General features: G+C 37.4%; 2 protein-coding genes across 6 annotated transcripts in view; one reads left to right on the top strand and one right to left on the bottom strand.

Annotated features, from left to right (window-relative positions):
• LOC311623636 (alpha-fetoprotein-like) overlaps positions 1-14,409 on the top strand; it is a 32,052-nt gene extending 17,643 nt beyond the window's left edge. For all 4 annotated transcript variants that reach the window (XM_084885994.1, XM_084885995.1, XM_084885993.1 and 1 more), the window contains 5 exons: positions 1,418-1,515; positions 3,769-3,907; positions 5,157-5,383; positions 8,583-8,715; positions 13,920-14,409. In XM_084885994.1, coding sequence (XP_084742120.1) covers positions 1,418-1,515; positions 3,769-3,907; positions 5,157-5,383; positions 8,583-8,715; positions 13,920-13,964 — 642 coding nt within the window. In that variant the 3' untranslated portion in view covers positions 13,965-14,409. The remainder of the gene's footprint in view (positions 1-1,417; positions 1,516-3,768; positions 3,908-5,156; positions 5,384-8,582; positions 8,716-13,919) is intronic.
• Positions 14,410-15,211: 802 nt separating this feature from the next.
• Positions 15,212-19,912, bottom strand: part of RASSF6 (Ras association domain family member 6) — a 57,050-nt gene continuing 52,349 nt past the window's right edge. For both annotated transcript variants that reach the window (XM_084886028.1, XM_084886029.1), the window contains exons 10-11: positions 19,776-19,873; positions 15,212-19,677 (exon numbers count right to left, since the gene is read on the bottom strand). In XM_084886028.1, the coding sequence (XP_084742154.1) occupies positions 19,602-19,677; positions 19,776-19,873 (174 nt within the window). In that variant the 3' untranslated portion in view covers positions 15,212-19,601. The remainder of the gene's footprint in view (positions 19,678-19,775; positions 19,874-19,912) is intronic.

Raw genomic sequence — 19,912 nt, 5'->3', positions numbered from 1 at the left:
CAGTCACAAACAAGCGTTTTCTGCAAGTTCTTCATGTAATTTTCTTTCCAGATGATGCCATCATTGTTAATGTTCTCTTTTGGATTTCTTGTTTCTCGGTCAAGTTCATGGCATTGCCATTTGTGAAGAGACCTTCCATTTATCGTATCAATGTATGGTATATTACTGTATGTTCGAAAAATGTAATTCATTAAAAATTTAATTGAAAAAATAACTGGTGTTGCCTCGGAAGTGGGGGTAGTCTTATACAGCGAATATAGGCCTAAACCTATGTTTTAACTATAAAATTAGGGGGTCGTCTTATACGCCGGAAAAATACAGTAAACCAAAGGCCACATCATCATACCACAGTGACTCTCTGTGCAAATCACTATCTTGTAGATTCTGTATGTCCTGAAAGCTTCACTGTGCAATCTCCTCTTTAAAGTCAATGTCTGCTTGGCATGGTAACAGGTAGCATGACAGCCCAGCCTGTTGGGAAGGTCAACTATTTGTACTAAGCAGGCCTGGAAACTGTCCCTATTTTTGGCCATAAATCATATTATTCACAGGCAGCAGCTCCTGTTATGCATTTGACATGAAAAAATGCAGATGGCCTTACACATCTGATTGATTGGTGTTTTGGGGGGTTTACCAGGAAACAGGCTTTTGTCATTCTAACCAATGGCTTACATACTTATAGAGTGTGGGGTGGGGGTGAGAGTGGAGAGTGAAGGGAAACAGTTTGCATGTCGGGCAACATTTTCCCTACAACAAACACTGCCTATCAGGATCAGAGGAACTTAGTTTGGTGCTCCTACCAAAGTATTCAGCTTGCAAGGTCACGTGTATCTTCCCAATAGAATTAGTGTGTTCAAAAACTGAATTTATAGTTATCACTGAGAATTCCCTTTGATTCATTTAATGTGGACTTGTTTAGTGTTTTACTATATTCAAGGATGCATGTTTTTATTGCACCACCACTTCTTAATACATGTCCATATTTATTTACCTGTACATTTTCTCTATATTTGCTGTTTATGTAAAAAGACAGCATTATTAAAAATAACCGGTAAACACACACACACACACACAAAACACTGACCAATTAAACTTAGATCTATAGACTACTGTTAATGATCTCTTTTTGGCTTGATGAATGATTTAGCTTATGCATGTAAAATACACTATTTCATCACAGTGAGTTTTTATCATGGAAAGCTAAATATTTCACTGTCCCATGTTTTCCCCCACAAAGTACATGGTCATTCCTGTTTTAGCAAAATGTGTTTTTCAAGATTTGTTAACTCAGTAAGTAAATAAAGCCCTGGGTTTTAAAAAACAGCTACAGTAAATTCTTATAGAAGATGGTTTTGTAATTTTACCTGAGATATATTGTTACAATGATAGGTAAACACTGATTATCTTTATTTTTCAGGAAGAGATGTTCCAAAGAGTGGTTCATGAAAGCCACGAGCGTGTAAAAAATCATTGTGATTTGCGTGAGCAATTAGGAGACAGTAACTTCCACGACAGGTATGCTTGTAAGATATTGTCCAGATTTATACTTGCTTAGAGAGCTTTTGCTAACTCCTGATGCTGAGAGTTTCAAAGAGTCTATATCCAACCTTAAAACCTCAGAGGCTAAGGGAAAAATCCATTCAGAATTAGCTTAGCTATCTTTGTCTCCATAAGATAGATGACCACATAACTTTTCCTCTGTTTTCCAGGCTAGATTCCAGATTCCAGGTAATGCCCAGAGGTTAAGGAGCCAAGCAGGCCCTGGCTGCCTTTCTGCAACCCACAGGACCTCCCTCCCACACACCTGGACATTTAGCTTAGGGCTTTGCCTGCAATTTTTTGAGCCAAAGCTACAACAGAGATCTAATGTAGGATCCCTGTGTCCATTTCAAATCAGATCCATATAGAAAATTTAGTATTGTCACCACTGAGAGTACAGATACCTTAGTTAATTGCCAGAGAGAGCCCACACTTCTTATGTGCAGAGAGACTGGTAAATCCCACTGTATTTCAAAGATTAATACATCAAGAAGCAAAAGCCAAATTTTAGAAGTCTTTAAGATCACATTGCAACAGTCTATTTAGAAAAAGATTATTGAGGCAAAGTTCAGTTTGACATAGTGTCCCATAGTATTATTGGTCTTAAATTAAATGTCCAGAATAATGGATACAGAAAAATCAGAGAGAATATGTTGCTTATTACTTTTCTTTTATGTTGTATTCAACTGCTAATGTCTACTTTAAGGATTAGACCTCTGGTTCTCAAACTTTAGAATTACCTAGACTCTAGAGGACTTGTTAAAATACAGCCCCGCCCCAAAGAGTTTCTGATTCCTAAGACTGGATTGGGACTTGGAAGTCTGGGCTTCTACCAAGTTCCCAGTTGTGCTGATACAGGTTGTCCAGGAGTCACAATTTGAGAACCACTGGGTTAGGATGACTGTTCTATTGGATGTTATAGCTAAATTTGTTCCCCAACTCCATTATAATATAAATGCAAGAATTGACTCTGATTTTTTTATGCTCCTCAAATCCAAGTCTTTAGAGTCTTTCTCTTTAAAATCTCTCTTCATATCCCTCAGTTCCCACCACCACTCTCCTACTTCAGGCTACAACCATCTCTCACCTAAATGACTGGAATGGCCTCCAGATCTTTTCTTCACTCACACTTCCTTGCCCTTAGCTCCAATCCATTCTTTATACACTAACCATGATTATGTTAAAAGCAATGTAAATCTAATTCTGTTACTAAGCTATCTTTCCTCTCCTTTCTACAGCTACCCCCAATCAAGGGGGGAAAAATCATATTCAATGACTTCCAAAAGGTTCTCCTTCCACTTTCATTCCCCTTAACCCAGCTCATTTTTAGTTATTGCCAGATCTCAGCTCACATGTCATTTCCTCCAAGAGGCCTGTCATTTCTCTGTGCACTTACATTCTATGTGCACCTACAGAACTCTGTGCTCCTCTCACTCCGCCAAGTGTATTTGTCTCTCTCACCACTAGAGTGTGATCCCTACTGATTGTTTCCTGATCATTACTGTAGTACCTATTCTTTCACATTGTAGACAACTAATAAAGGCTTAAATGGTCTATGCATATATTTATTTTGGAAACTGTTCACGTTTGATTTTGCAGCAATCCAAATTAGCTATCATAGTTATCCTTGACAAGTAGAGCAAAATTTTTGTATAGGTTATTTGTCCCTGAAGACAATAATTACTGAAGTCTTCAGAGTCTGACAAGACCAATCTATTCAAATTATATTTCTAAAGATACAGTTTTAACAGAAACAAGTTGAAAACTTTTATGGATATTCATGTCCCTACATTATAAATGACAGTGATATTTTTCCAAATATTACCTATTGAGAGAAAAAATATATATAAAGCTGAATATTCCCAGTAAACAGAAACAGAAAAATAGGATTTTACTGAATACCGGTTTAATTCGGGACATAAACTTATTTATTCCACATAAATAAGGTCGCATGAAAGCTAGAGAGAAAACTCCCAGAGTGGCAGTGTTTCTATGTGTTAATCCTTCTCTGGGCAACATAGTTAACACTACAATGTGTGAGATTGGAAGAGAAAGCCAGGTATATTGAATTAGCCACTGGGCTATTGGAACAAGGTAAAAGGATACAATTAAATCCAGTTTAATGCCATGTTCAACCTCAATCAGAAACAATGTCAGATATTGAGGAAAACTCTGCAGAATTCTTCATTTTAGGCATACAGCAATTGTAAGAGGAACTTGCTCTTTCAGGCTCCTGGTCCTTTATGCTAAGAAAGCCCCACAACTATCTGCTCAAGAGTTGGTCATGTTCACAAAGAACATGGCGGCTGCCGCCACCAAATGTTGCCCTCTGAGTGATGAACAGCAGTTTGCCTGCATGGAGGACGCGGTAAGCACATGTTTTTTCAAGAAATAGAACAAAAATTGAAGAAATAGAACAAGGGGTGTGATTCAAGCTCAGGCCTGTTGAGTCTGATATCCCCAATGTTAGGGAAGTGATTGCCTTACCCCTGTTGCTAATCAAAGCCAACTGGCATGAGCTCACCTGAAAGAATTTCTCCTGGGGACAGAATTATTAGGCTCTATGGACAGGTCATAGATATACCCTGTGCTTTCTGAGGGTTAGAGATTAGAACTTCAAGGACAGGTAAACATGAAGTCATTCTATCCCCATGAGACATTCTTTCAGGGCAGCTCACGCAGTTGGCTTTGATTAGCAACAGGGATAAGGCTATCACTTCCCTAACATTGAGGATATCCGACTCAACAGGCCTGAGCCTGAATCACACCCCTTGTTCTATTTCTTGAATTTTTAAGTCAACAAAAGTGACTTTTTATTTGATTTTAAATTTACTTTGTTTGGGTGACATTGGTTAATAACATTATACAGGTTTCAGGTATACAATTCTATTACACATTGTCTGTATATTGTATTGTGTGTTGACCACCACAAGTCAAGATTTTTCCAGAAACTGCAAAGGTAATGCTGACTTTAGACTAACTCATCCTAATCAAATGCATAGAAATAAGTACCCAGTCTTCCTCCTGTGTTCTTTACTCTCACAGTGCTTATCACACAACACTTCTGACACAAGGCATGTGTGGGTTTTTCTCCACAATAAGCAATTGTCTGTGACACAAGCTGGATGTCCTACAATTTAAATTAGTCCTGATACTATCCACCAGGAGAGAGCCTTAGATAGCACAGGTTAAGGGCTCAATTCTACAAGATGATAATTACAAATCTAGGTTGTGCTTCTGACAGATTAGCTACATACAGAAGAGGTTCACACAGCTTCCATCTAGGGTTTGATTAATTTGCTAGAGTGACACACATGACTCTGGGAAACACTTCCTTAGGTTTATAAGTTGATTAAAAGATATGATAAAGGACAGAGATGAGCATCCAGATACAGAGACTCATAGAGTGAATTCAACTTGAGGATGATAATGAGGAGGGAAGCCAAGTCTCAGAACTAGGCTGCACCTGACTCTTCCTTTCCCCCAACCAGTAAATTCAAGGCTGACAGAGCAGGCAATAGAATTTTAGAATACTTAAATATAACTTTATTTTCTATGGGTAAGAAAATAACAGCTGCAAACCTAATGGCTCTTATTCTAATTCTCTTCTGGGAAAGGCTAAGCTAATTCTTGGAGCTTTGTGCAGAAGACATGAGACACAACCTATCAATGCTGGTGTGGGTCACTGTTGTGATGATTCCTATGCCTTCAGAAAGCTATGCTTTGATGATCTTCAAGTTGATGGAACTTATATTTCTCTACATTTATCCTGTGACCAAATTATCAGCCTTAAAGAGGACTTGTGCAAAGCTCAAGAGGAGGAAATCCAAACTGAAAAGCAAAAGTAAGAATTTTTGTTGAATTTGTTCAATATTTTCAACAAAGAAGCAGGTATAGAGAACCATAAAGCAGGTGCAGATATTAAGTGCTACATAATGAATGGAGCTGCTAAATATGTTAAAAGGTAAAGTAGAATTGAGAACATTATGCAAATCTGCAATTGTGGCTATTATGGGTACTGCCCAAACTTGATCAGAAAATGAGACTGAAGTCTGTTAATCAGGAAATATTGACATAGAAGTACGTAAAAATAGGGTTCGATGATCAAATAAGTTTGATTCTTGCTCTTCTCAGAAATGTATACCTTCCATTAACTGTGGAAGTTGGAGAAGTTTTGCAATAATCTATTTAGCTACCGTGTTTCCCCGAAAATAAGACATCCTCCGAAAATAAGATCTACTTACAGGTTTCCTTCTGAGTGAAATATAAGGCATCCCCCCAAATAAGCTCCCCCTAGGCTAAACATGAGAGATTTGGTCCACTGATTCTGAAAGAAATGGAGTCACAAGAAATTCACCAGGAATTCAGGAATTGGATTGTTATGATGATGTTCCAAAAGATGATGACATGATTGTCATGGAATAAATGAGTAAATTCTTGCTACTGTAGGATTCACAGTTTGTCTGGTTTGTGTTGACAACTACTGTACTACCATACCATATACAGGTAATAAATTTCCTTTATTTTCATTTAACAATAAATGTATACCATATTCTTCTTCATGGAAAAATAAGACATCCCCTGAAAATAAGACCTAGCACATCTTTGGGAGCAAAAATTAATATAAGACACTGTCTTATTTTCGGGGAAACATGGTAGTTCTAACTTACCATCATCTGGGCCATAGAATCTACTAAGATTCTGCAGGACCAGATTAAAAGGATATAGAAATAGATGTTACTTCTTCATAAGCAGAGTTGGAAAGTCACATGTAAAGGGCATGGATACAGAGAAATATGGACAATTAAGTCCATTTTTGTAATCAATCTGTCTCATGTGAATCACTAATGTAGTTGTTGAAATTATAGACAATGATGAATGTCAAGATATGATGGAAAGTGAGGCAATTTATTGGGTCTAAGGCCATCAAAAATTAGGTGGCATGACTAAGCTTCTTATGTGTGACAGGAATAGATATAGATGGAGGATGTTATAAACTGGATGACATATACTTAGAAGAAACTATGGCTTTTAAAAGACATTGGAGGAGGGATGTGTTGGAAGCAGTAAAAGAAAACTAGGTGGTAAGGTAAGTGGAGTTCAAGTAAAAATAGTCTTCTTTTTTAGAGGCTCAGGAAAGCTGTTTCCTCTGGGGAGCCATGTTTTCCTATAGAGCAAGAAAGAGAAGTTAAGAAAAGAGGCTGTGGATACAGGGAACTTTTTAAATGAAAAAGCCTAAGTTACAAAGGAGACAGAGGATGAGTTAGAGAGGGTCAGTAGGAGATGGGTCAGAATAGGGATGTAGAAGCATCATATGATGACAGATAATTTGGGAGACTTACTTAGACTTCTGACTGTGACTGAGGGCTGAGGCATGACCAGCTTAGCCTTAGAAATAGCACATGCAGCAAACACACACACCTAGGGGAGCTGCTCTTTCCCCTGGCTACCCAAAGCATAGGTGATTAAGAGCTTAGTCATGCCACCTAATTTTTGATGGCCTTAGACCCAATAAATTGCCTCACTTTCCATCATATCTTGACATTCAAACAAGTACTGATGTTTCCCCAAATTTCCCCTATCCCATACACTTGGATGATGGAATGGAACTCTTATGATCAGATCTTAGAAAAGGGGCTATTTCTTTGCTGCTGCATACAAAAAATATATATCCTTCTTAGTGGCATCAATTATCCATCTCTTCACCCCACCCCATCTTGAGCCTAGAGCCAAGATATCCCCATGGTCTAGGCATTCTCCTTTAGAATGAATTCTGCTGAGGATAGACGTGATATTGAAAGCCCATTTGGCATCAACAAAAGGTGACTGTTCTAGGAAAAGCCAAAGGGTGAGATTCTGGTTTCTCTGAGTCAGCAGGATTCATTGAAAGTCCTCCAACCCCTGACAGAGGGTCAGTTCCCATATAGTGCACACCATACTTCCTGCCCTTCTCACATGCCCCTGGGCCTCCTTGCTCTTTTTCATCCAAAAGCATTACAAGTCTGCTCTTTGTGTCTATGAGTGTTTCAATTTTATTTGTTTGTTTCGTTCTTTAGATACCACATAGAAATAAAAATCACATGGTATTTGCCTTTCTTTGTCTTATTTCACTTAACATAATACCCTCAGTCTAGGGAAATCCATGCTGTCACAAGTGGTAAGATTTCATTCTTTTTTATGACTGAGTGACATTCCCTTGTATATATGTATCACTGTTTTTTACTGAGTCTACGGATGGGCATGTGGGTTACGTCCTAGCTCGACTGTTATAAATAATGCTGCAATGAACATAGAGATACATATATTTTCTCAAATTAGTGGTTTGGATTTCTTTGGAAATATACCCAGAAATGGAATTGCTGGGTCATAAGGCAGTTCCGTTTTCAATTTTTTTGAGGAAACTCCATACTATTTTCCACAGTGGCTGCATCAATTCAAACTCCCACCAACAGAGTATCAGGGTTCTCTTTTCTCTATATTCTCACCAATAGTTGTTTGTTGATTTACTGATAATAGTCATTCTGGCCAATGTGAGATGATATCCCAATGTGATTTTAATTTGCATGTCTCTGATGATTAGTGGTGTTGAGCACCTTTTCATATATCTATTGTCATATTGGTCTTCTGAATGTCCATTTTAGGAAAATGCCAAGTCTACTTTTTAATTGTATTGTCATTTTGGTGTTGAGTTGTATGAGTTTTCTAAATTTTGCATTATTAACACCCTTATTGGATGTGTCATTGGAAAATGTTTTCTTCCAAGTAGTAGGTTATCTTTTCTTTTCTTTTTTATGCTTTCCTTTGTTGTGCAAAAACTTTTAGTTTGTTATAGTCCCATTTATTTTTTTGTTGTTTATTTCCACTTGCCTGAGGAGATGTCAGAAATAATATTGCTAACAGAAATGTCAGAGATTTTTACTGCCTATGTATTTTCCTAAGACTTTTATGGTTTCGAGTCTTACATTTAAACCTTTACTCTATTTTGAGTTTATTCTTGTAGAAATCAGGGGTGCTTTTATTTTTGCAACTCATTTCGGATTCAGGCTCCTCAGCAACCTTGTGAAGCAGAGACCAAATGCAGCAGAGATGCAGTTCCAGCCAATTATTGCGGATTTTACTCAGCTGGTGAAGATGTGCTGCCAAGCAGAAAAACGTGAAACATGTTTCCAAGAAGAGGTATTCCTGTCTCCTTGTCTATTCTCTTAACACTCTTAGGACTTATTAAAGTTAAAAAACAAAATAAAAAACAACAATAAACCCCTTTTCTCCATTCCAATCTGTAGTGGATTAGGAAAAATAGGTCAGCAATTTTCAACCTTTTTCATCTCATGGCACACATAAAGTATTACTAAAATTCTTCAGCATATAAAAAAATATGCTTTTTGCCTATGTGACCAAAAACAGGTATAATTTTGATTGATTTACAAGAAAGTAATAATAATTACTTACCCTTTTTGCTCTAATGTGACATTTTTAAAAAAAAGCAGTGGCCTATACCTGTATATGAGGATTTCTGGTCCAAAGAATTTGCCAATCAGACACAATCTTATTATGCATTATGACCAATAAGATAACTCTATTATATGATCTATGCAGACAGTCCTCGGATTATACCAGATTTGATGTACGTTGTTTTGTGGTTACATCGCCATCTCCCATTTATTTATTAAAAAAAAAAAAAAGTTCCGTCATTTTGACATATCTACATATGTGCTTTTTGTTTTTATTACTTATTCACCACAAGTAAAGATCAGGAATTGTTATCTTTCTTTTAAATTTATTTTACTGTTTCACTTCATTACTGCTGTATATGTGCTCCATGTCAGTGGGTTCTGACTCACTGCGAAAATCAAGTTACATTGCTCTGTAGAAACAGACCTCCAACATAACCCGAGGACTGCGTGCATATTTATGGTTCAAGACAGGGCATTCATGCCTGATCAGAGTGGCTCAGTGATTGAGCACTGACCTATGAGCCAGGAGGTCATGGCTTAATGCCTGGGTTGTGGGCTCAGTCCCCAGGGGGGCATGCAATGATTCTCTCTTATCATTTATGTTTCTATCTCTCTCCCTCTCCCTTCCTCTCTGAAATCAATTAAATATATTTTAATGAGAGAAAGGATATTCACATCAGCAACCATTGTGTTGGCTGTTATCATTTTTTAATTTAACAATCTAAGGGAAAGAACTGAGTGCCCCTGACTAACTAGTCAGGTATTGCATGTTTTAAAAATTCTGCCGCACACAAGTTGAAAATGGCTGGTCTCCATCGACTGGTGTAATTGGGTTTAGGATGTGTAAGGATATGTTAATATTTATATTTATTTGAGGAATCTAGTAGTGCTAAACATGATTTAGAGATGAATACAAGGGTCATGCTATCAGATGTACTGGCGATGTTTAGGATTGGGAGTGAGGGGAAGAAGGTGAATTGAAGACTTTGGTAATTGTAGAAAAATGATGTCCTTGGAAATTGAGAGGAATTTTAAGGAAATAACAGTTTAAAGAACTGACTGTAGTTTTGTTCCAGAAATTTTCAAGGGCACAATCAGGAAGAGTCAAATGTAATTTTTAACTAGGAAACATAAAGATTTTATTTTCTCAGTAGTCAGATCACTAGATTAGGAATTAGAGAAAAGAGGAAAGAATAAATGCCAGAACAGAGTATCTCTTTGTGCATACAAACTGAACTGCCTACCAGGAGACTGTTTTTACTAATTAATGTAATTGCATACAGTTAACAAGTAAATGACTTTTCGTAAGATGATGAAGTTGTGTGACTTAAATTTCATGGTGGCTCAGAATATTCATGTAAATTAATACAGAGGAGGTGGGGTGGACTGCTCTCCCAAAGACATGACTTTAGGAACAGAAACTTGGATACAGTAGCTAATAGTATGTAAGCAGAAAAATGCAAGGATAAAGTTAAAAAATAATAATAAAGCAGCCTTTACAGTCAAAACTGTAAAACCAGCTCGGGCTGGTTAGGACTGGGGCTAAGTTTAGCAATGGCCCAGGAAAATGTTTATACAGGTAACGATTTTCATGAATGCCTAATTACCTTCAGTAGTTCTTTTCTACCTATTCAGCTATATTATGTGCATTATATTAAAAGTCATATATCTATGGTCAAGTAAAGAGTAGGCAAATTACAGCTCTCAGGCTAAATTGGTTCCACTTCCTGTTTATGTAAATACAGTTGTATTGGGACATGGCATGCCCATTTATTTACATAATGTCTACCACTGCTTTCTGTCTACAATAATAGAATTGAGTAGTTGCAGAATTAAGTTGTGTTAGGAGACTGTGGTAACTGTAAAACTCTCCATATTTAATATCTGGCTGTTTACAGAAAAAATTTTTTTTTGCTGACTCCCAGACTAGCTGATACTCAAAATGAGAATAATCACCTATACTAGGATTTATTTAGTTATTTTGAAGCCTCTTTACTTTTTTGTGAAGTATTCAGAAAACATGTATCTACCTGAGTAACAACCACATAGCCACACAAATAAGCTCTTTTGCAGAAGAGCATGTGCTGGGCATTCCCAAGAAAGTTTTCTTGCTCTTGAGTAGGAATTGTGCTTGCTTCATCTATTTAATAGATTCTAGTTCATCATTAGCATGACAACAAGATTTTTTGTGCTTTTCCCCACACTTTTTGCCTAATAGTAATCTTCAACCAAATAGTTGAAGAGCCCAAATAGTTTTCCTTTCCCTCCCCTTCCTTTTCTATTTTCTTTTAGGGTTTCTTCCCATACTAAAGGAGATAATAGAAGTGATCTAAAAAATATATTATGTTCATTAAAATTTGTTAGAATTACTTCTAAAATGTTTATTATAGGTAATTATGCATCATCTTTAAAGTTTGGCCAAGCTTACTTTTGTACATGTTTTTTCTTTTTTGAAAAAAAATATTTTTATTGATTTCTGAGGATGAGGGAGAGGGAGAGAGATAGAAACATCAATGATGAAAGAGAATCATGATGGTGTGCATCCTGTATGCCCTCCACTGGGGACCAAGCCCCACAACCTTGGCATGTGCTCTAACAAGGAATCAAACTGTGACCTCCGAGTTCATAGGTCAATGCTCAACCATTGAGCAACACCAGCTGGGCTGTATGTATTTTTTTAAAATGGTCTCAGGGAGATCAGCTTTCTGGGTCCTCATATTTTTAAATATTATTTATACATATATTTGCACAGTATTTTTGACGCTATGCCAGTTGGGATTCTTTAGTTGTAAATAACAGGATCAAATTGTACCTAACCTAAGTAAAAATTCATTTATTGAATGGATAGTGGTGTCTTCAGGAATCTTTAGGAAGTTTAAAAAATAGGCTAGGCAGCAGACAGGAGCCAAAGTAGCTCAGAATCAATGACTCTCTGATCTTTTAGTGCTGGTACACCACTTCAGGTTACTCTTCTGAGCTCCAATTTCTGCACTTTTGGTATATCAGTTAAAATCATATCAAAAGCTTTCCTTTGGTTTCCCAGAAGTTCATTAATGTCCTTACATTAATATGGGATTGATAGGGCTTTATTATTTAAATAAATTTTGTACATTTTTACTGTTATTGGATTGGATTTTGGAAAATATGAGAGACAACACATTTTAAAAGTATATTGGCAAATTATGTCCAAAGAGTTTCCAGATTGGAAAAAAGATTTAAAAGTATGTCCCTAAGGATATGGAGAAATAAACTGGTAATGTTTATCCCAAAGTCTTAGGAAGGGTAACATGCTAGCAGTCTCCAGCATTAAGGGAAATCAGAGAATGGCTGATTTGGTCTCAGGGTAAGAAAGATGTTACCTCTTTCTCTTCTCTTTTATCTACATTTCATCAGATAAGTCCATATTTTGTATTTCAAAATCTAGCTTGGGCCTTATCTCAAAATGTGGAGTTATCACTTCTTATCTCACTCAGGGCATTCTTCATTATTATAGTAATCCTTTCCAGAGCAACCCTTTTCCTTATCTTTACGAAAAATTTCTCCTTCCTTTCCCAGCATTGGTTATCATAACAAATTACAAATTTATCAAGAAACTATGGAATAAATAAAGTCAGAAAAGACTGATATGTAGAAATATGAGTTCCCCCAATATTGTTAGATTCTGAGAAAAGGAGCAAGATTAAATATGAGAATCTTGAGGTTGCTTATGGCAAAGTTCTTATGAAGATTGATATAAAAATCATGGCTTACCAAAGAAATGATAATACTTCAACTCCAGAGGTATTTTTTATTTATTTATTTATTTATTTATTTTTTTAAACATATATATTTTATTGATTTTGTACAGAGAGGAAGGGAGAGAGATAGAGAGTTAGAAACATCGATGAGAGAGAGTCATCGATCAGCTGCCTCTTGCACACCCCCTACTGGGGATATGCCCGCAACCAAGGTACATGCCCTTGACCGGAATCGAACCCGGGACCCTTCAGTCCCCAAGCCGACGCTCTATCCATTGAGCCAAACCGGTCTCGGCTCCAGAGGTATTTTTTAAAATGAGTCTAAATAGATTCTAATCACTCTAGATAACTCAAATATGGTGCTATTTGAGGGCAGGAAGAAGGACTAAATTAATCGACTTCTAATCATTTTCCACAGGATCCTAGGGTCTCTTAGGAGTGTAAGTCCTTTATTCTCATTCTCTCTCTCTCTCTCTCTCTCTCTCTCTCTCTCTCTCTCTCTCTCTCTCTCTCTCTCTCTCTCTCTCTCCCCCTCTGTGTGTGTGTGTGTGTGTGTGTGTGTGTGTGTGTGTGTGTATCTTAGCAGTAGAGTTCTGGGTGTCCCATCCTACTTTACTAAAAATCTCACTTTTATTTATCACAAATAATTTCTGTTAGAATAACATCTAGAAGGTAAAAATTGGGGAAAACTGCTGAAATTTATGTAGAGGTTTATAGCATTATATATAAAGGGGGTAGAGCTATTCTGATCTATTTTTGGGGTTTGTTTCTCTTGAATTTCTGTGTGATGATTTAGCACAAAATTAGCCTAGAGCAATTTTAAAATTCAGTAAGAAGCTGATGTTGATGTCCATTTTGCCTTGCAGCAAAAGCATCTCATATATTTTGTGTGTGTGTGTGTGTGTGTGTGTGTGTGTGTGTGTGTGTGTGTGAGGAGGCAGCAAATTTTTATTTATTACAGGTCTGGGGTTCTGAAAGTGGGAGAAACGTTGCAGTTAATTAAATCCTTAAGCTAAAGGACTGGGCTTGTGAGAAATTCCAAGACAATGAGAAGCAGGCACTCAGAGCCCAACTCAGGAATGAAATAGGGAACTCTTAAAGATTTTCTATATAGGGGTCAGAATTGTTTAAATGTTTTTGTTTGTTTTTTCCTCCCTCACACATGTGCTTATTTTCTTTTTTTCCTTAGGCATCCAAACTGATAGAAAAGTGCCAGTCTCTCTTGGGAGGCTAAATGATTCCGGAAATGTCAATGTAGGATGATTGCTGGGATCTGCATTTTATTCTTCACCAATAATGAAACCCAGTTCTAATATTCAAACCAACAATTATTCGTCAGCTACTCACAACATTGCTCAAGAACACGAGCCAGTCTACACTGAATTCTCCTTTCCTACTCAGCAGAGAAATCTACTTATTGTACAACCCACTTTCATTCTCCATTTCCCCCATAATCTTTCTGCTTCTTAGAATCAGCAACAGAAATAGGACTTCACGGCACTTTTGAAGAGCCTCAGGTAGATGTAGTGGGCTGTCACATCCACTGGAAACTGGCTACTGGGTTTTTGGAGTAAAAGTTATCCCAAATGCAATTGGAGTTTCTGTCTCTACCACTTCTAAAAGTGATCATCAAAGAACTGAATGAAGTGTGCTCTGTAATAAAGTTACTTTCATAATTATTTTGTCTTCCATCTTTATGCTATATACATGATACAGACATTGGAACCAATGGATCCTAATATATTTAAATTAAATTGAGCTTTCAGTGACAATTTATAATAGTATTTTCCCCAGAAATCCTGGCATAAATGGCATAAAGAACTTACCATGGACTTTTTACTATTCCAGGTCTCTTTTTTGTAAAACTAACTAAATAAATAAAGTTGAAATATTTTAGTGCTTACTAAATATTAATTTAGAAGACAAATGCATGCCATTAAAGGTTTTTGTCCTGTCTAATTGCATCCTATTACTTTTTTCTTTCATGTGTAGATATACCAACATAATAGTAAACTTGCCAGCTTTACCACCTCATCTACTGCCTTGCAAATGGACTTTGCCACCTTCGGTTTCTGAAATCTATCTGAATAGTCCTAAACAAGATGCCACAGTAACACCGAATAGTAACACTGAAATATCTGAATATTTTGCACAGCCAAGAGATAATAAACTATACCATCATATCCAGGGAAATCACATAGAAAAGGCTCTGTTTGTACTTCTTCAGCAGCTTGACCATATTTGTGAAAAAGGATGACTCTATACAGGCGATTTTATAAAAATATTTTAGATAATTTATTTACTTCTTCACTAATTCACTCAGGCCTTTATTCAGTTGACTTTTATTGAGCACATTCTATACACAATAAGAACAGCAAAGTATCCAAAGTATCCTCTATCAATAAGTATACTATCTGGAATTGAATCTGAACTATTGTATAACTGATGATGAAATATTTGAACCATTAAGACAAGTATAAGTGGTTTTGTGACAAAAATTTATATTCTTTTATTTTGCAAAGATGACTCTGAAGTGAACATATTTTTTTTTTGCCTTAGAAATTGTATTAGTTATCTATTGTGATATAACAAATTATTATAAAATTTAGCAGCATACTACAACACATGTTTCTTATTTCACACAGTTTCTGAGAGTCAGGAATCCAGGGAAGGTTTAGCTGAGTTTTCTGGGCCAGGGTCTCTCAGGAGGTTATAGCAATTAGACAGAGGTGTAATCATCTGAACGCTTCACTAAGGCTATCTCATGGCCCATGCATATGGCCATGGGTGGAAGGCCTCAATTCATTGTTGGATTTTGGCAAAAGGTCTCTGTTCTCCTCATGTAAGCTTTTCCCCAGGGCTGCTCTGAACATGGCAGTTGGCTTTCCCCAGAGCCAGCGGTCCATGAAGGTGAGCAAGGAAGATGCCACAATGACTTGACCTAGTCTACAAAGTTACGTGCTATCACTTCCGCTTTCCTCTATTCATTGGAGTTGAGTCACTAAGTCCAATCCATTTGTAAGGTGAGGAAGATTAGGCTGTACCTCCTGAAAGAGGAGTGTAAAGTCACTAAGGATATATTTTCAAACTACCACTGAAGTGATGTTAATACCTCACTTAAGTAATTTAGTTGAACTTTTTAGCATGTAGTAGAACTCTGTTTGCATGTACTTGCTATTTTTTGTTAACTTTTTAATCATAGCTTTTCCATTTCCTACTTTAAAAAGTAATACATGTTCATTATAAAATCCTATATAATAAAGAGGCAATTTGAAAATTGACCATCACATCCTCGCACAAGATGGTCATTCCCATGTGGTCACAAGATGGCTACCATAAGACTGCTGGCAGGGGAGGGCAGCTGTCGGTGACAAGGCCTGTAGGGGAGGGAAATTGGAGGCAACCAGCCTGCAGGGGAGGGCAGTTGTGGGGGACCAGGCCTACAAGGAAGGTCAGTTAGGGGCAATCAGGCTGGAAGGGGAGGGCTGTTGGGGGAGATTGGACCAGTAGGGGAGCGATTAAGATCTATCAGGCTGGCAGGAGAGTGGTTAGGGGTAATCAGGCAGACAGGCAGGCTAGCAGTTGGGATCCAGCAGCCCCTGATTGTGAGAGGGATGTCCAACTGCTGGTTTAGGCCCGATCCCCAGCAGTTGGGAATCCCCTAAGACAGTGTTTCCCAAAGTGTGGTATGCGTACCCCCAGGGGTACGGGAAGAGTTTGGTGGGGGTACGCGTTGCACCGGAGTTTGGTGGGGAGATGCACTGCACTGTGCTTAGCTGCGCCAAATTCTACGTTCTCATGTGTATGAGGGGTACTCAGCATTACGAAAATTATAGAAGGGGTACACATATGTCAAAAGTTTGGGAAACACTGCCCTAAGAGGTCCCAGATTGGAGAGGATGCAGACTGAACTGAGGGACAACCCCCCCCCCCCCCAGTGCACAAATTTCAGGCACCAGGCCTCTAGTATTTAATAAGCACAGAAAAATTTTAAAAAGTGAATCATTGATAATTCTATACTCCAGACATAACCGCATTGAACATGTCTTTAGTTTGTGAGTTGTATGTACAAATACCAGTGTTCACACACATATAAACACATATTTTATGGATAGGAAACATTTTAGAATATTTGTGTGGATAGTCTTATTTACATAAGAAGAATTTACTCCTATCATTAAAATTTATTTGGGAACAATTCTAATAGCTGTATAACATTCTATGGATAATTATTTCTTTTCTTATTTCATCTTTTTTCTATTTTTGACAATTATGCTATTTGTTTCTTTTGACAATAAATAGGAATATAGTAAGTATATTTTCATAATGTCTTTGTATGACTGATTATTTCAATATGATTCTAAAAATAGAATTATAATATGAAATTATAGCTTAATTGCTTTCAAGTTATATACATTTATATTTCTACAGTAGTTTGAGAGTCCATCTCATTGTAATTTGTTGAGTATTTAATATTATCACTTTTTAATCTTTACTGTTTTAATAATATGCCAAAAAGCATATTTTACTTTACTTTGTGTTTTGTTGACATGCCAGTTATTTTTGCTGTTCTGTTCCAAATTCATTCATTGCTGTCAGCTTTGTGAAAGGGATACGGGCCCTTTAAATATGTTTTCTTTGCAGCTTGGATGCCATGATTTGCCAGCAGAGGGCACTAGAGAAACACCGTAGAAAGATGTCTGTCTTTCCTGATTCCTAGTGGCTGGCTGTGTGGCTGACTTTTTTCTCCACTGCTCTGCCCAGTGCTAGTTTCCAGTGGCTCGCAGCATTCTCTAGCATTTATTTCTCCCACTGCTTTCCCAGTTTTTGATTGGGTTTGTGGTGGCATAGTCTGGAGCCTCAGTGCAGGCCTGTGCCCAACTCAAATCATTGCTGTCTGCACCTTCTCCTCAACTTGTTTCATGTTCCCTGAGAGGGCCCTGTGAGCTGGCCATCTAGTGAGCCACTTGCCAGGCCTTAATCCCATGCAGCTTTAAAGATGCCACAGAATCAAATCATACACAGAATTGTCCTAGGTTTCTTCAAAGCTTCCAGTCCTAGTAGCATCCTTGACGCTCTGTGCTGACCCTGCTGCTCAGCCTACCTGTTCCTCTAAACAGTTTCCTGGGGACCTCCAGACACAGACCCTGTGTGATCTGAGCCTGGCACCTGCAGCGAAGTCCCAGGTCTCTCTGCACACCTGCCCACCTGCCCCAGCTGGTCCACCTCCCAGAGGTTGTTTTCCTGCTTGCCCTGTGGCTGTGGCCCTGCTGGGTGTGTTCACCTAGCCAACTTCTCCTCCATCCAGTGGGTTGCAACCACACCTTCTCCAGTGAACTCTGAATCCCTTGTTCCAAGCTTTTCCTTTTTGGAGCACTCTTCCTCAGCCATAGGCAACCCTTTAGCATTCTCTTTCCATCTTTTAGTTATTCTCCTATCACAGCTTAATAATACTTTATACCTAACACCTGTGTTTAAATGACTGTGTGGTTTCTGTCTCCTGATTGGACACAGAATAATTATGTTAAGACACAACTTTTTCATATACTTAGTAGCCATTTGCATTTCCTCTTCTGTGATTTTATTTTACATCTAATCTGCCTTTTTTTTTTTTTTTTTTTAATCTGTCACTTTGGGTATTTTTCTTATGGATTCTGTAGACTTTCAACATATTAAAGGTAAGTCTTTTGTCATATTTATGACAGATACTTGATGACGCTTTAAGTTTATTTATTTAAAAATATTTTTATTGATTTCAGAAAGCAATGGGAGGGGGAGAGAGAGATAGAAACATCAATGATGAGAATCATTGATCGACTGCCTCCTGCACACTCCCTATTGGGGATCGAGCACGAAACCCAAACAGTTTAATACAATGGATCTGAGAAATGCAAATAGAAGTAGTTTCCAGAATGGAAGAAAGCTGCATAGAATTCCATTTTAATATAGATTTCATAAATAAAAACACAGATGAGACTGCCATTCTCAGTTTTCTTCCAAATTGGCTTAGCAACTTGTAAATACCTTGAGCACTGTTTTTTAGAATGGGATGCCTTAGAGAAAAAGAGCAGAACTCCAGATTCCTTTCCTAGATTAGGCTTTTAGAGCTTTGCATATCCCTTTGTATTCATTCAGTGACAATGGTTACTGTGAGCCAAGTCTTGGCCAATCTGGTTAAATATGTAAAGTTCTGTGGTATTTATGTTTGGGAAAATAAAGAAAACTAGTTCTGTTGACCTAAAAACATTTTTAAGAAAGTCATCAGTAAAACAGCAATAATAAGGGGGCTCAGGTTTAGAAAATTACTCTTAAGAGTCCACAATCCTTTCCTTCCCAAAGGATTTATAGCTCTGAGGCTACAGATTGCTAAAAGTCACCTATCCATATAAAGACAGCCCTAGATTTTATGAAAATATTCGAGTTTTTAAGGAGCTATAAGATAGTCACCATCAGATTTCTTGGTGGGAGGAAGTATATGCCTCTGTTTTATTTCACAGCTGGCAGCTTTGACTTCTGAATCATTTCTGAGAGTTGGTTGTTGATATTCCAGTTCTCTTTACAGTTCAAGCTAAATGACACTTAAACTGCATGAAATTGAAGGCGCCATTTAAATTCCAGTTCGTTGTTTCTCTATGAACGCTATTTGGAATACACAGTATCCAAGGTTATTTCAGTTACTGAAACTAAATTCAAGCTCATTTCAGTCCCACTGTGAACTTCATCACCTCTGAGAGAGACAAGCTTTTTCAACATTTGATTTTCTATAAGCTGAGTTCATATATATTTGCATGAATGCAAGTATAGGGTGGATAGACTCATGAAGTAGTAACATCTCTCTGATTTTGTTGAAGTGTTTCAGCAATAATGGGCACTAAACCGTCGTCTCTGATTTTACTACCTGTTTACTTCGAAGACATTTCAGTATAATAGCCTTTTCGGTACTGAATCTGAAAATGAAAAGGAGAAAAAGAGTATTAAAATTTGGACGCATTTAGCACACTGAACTTATTAAAGGAACAAGCACTTTAGCATGCTCTTGACTTACTTTGTTTTTATTCTTTGAATCTCTCTTTTCTCTTCTTCATTTAATCTCTGAAGGATGGATTCCAGGAGAGAAAAATGGAAATTAATGTACTGAGCCACCTGAAAATAAAATGCACAAAAGGTAAGCAGAATATTTAT

This window comes from Pipistrellus hanaki (genome assembly GCF_964339955.1).
Source record: "Pipistrellus hanaki genome assembly, chromosome: 1".
In the NCBI taxonomy this organism is placed as follows: Eukaryota; Metazoa; Chordata; class Mammalia; order Chiroptera; family Vespertilionidae; genus Pipistrellus; species Pipistrellus hanaki.
The sequence above is the reverse complement of the archived record's forward strand: the minus strand, read 5'-3'. Positions and strand labels throughout refer to the sequence as shown.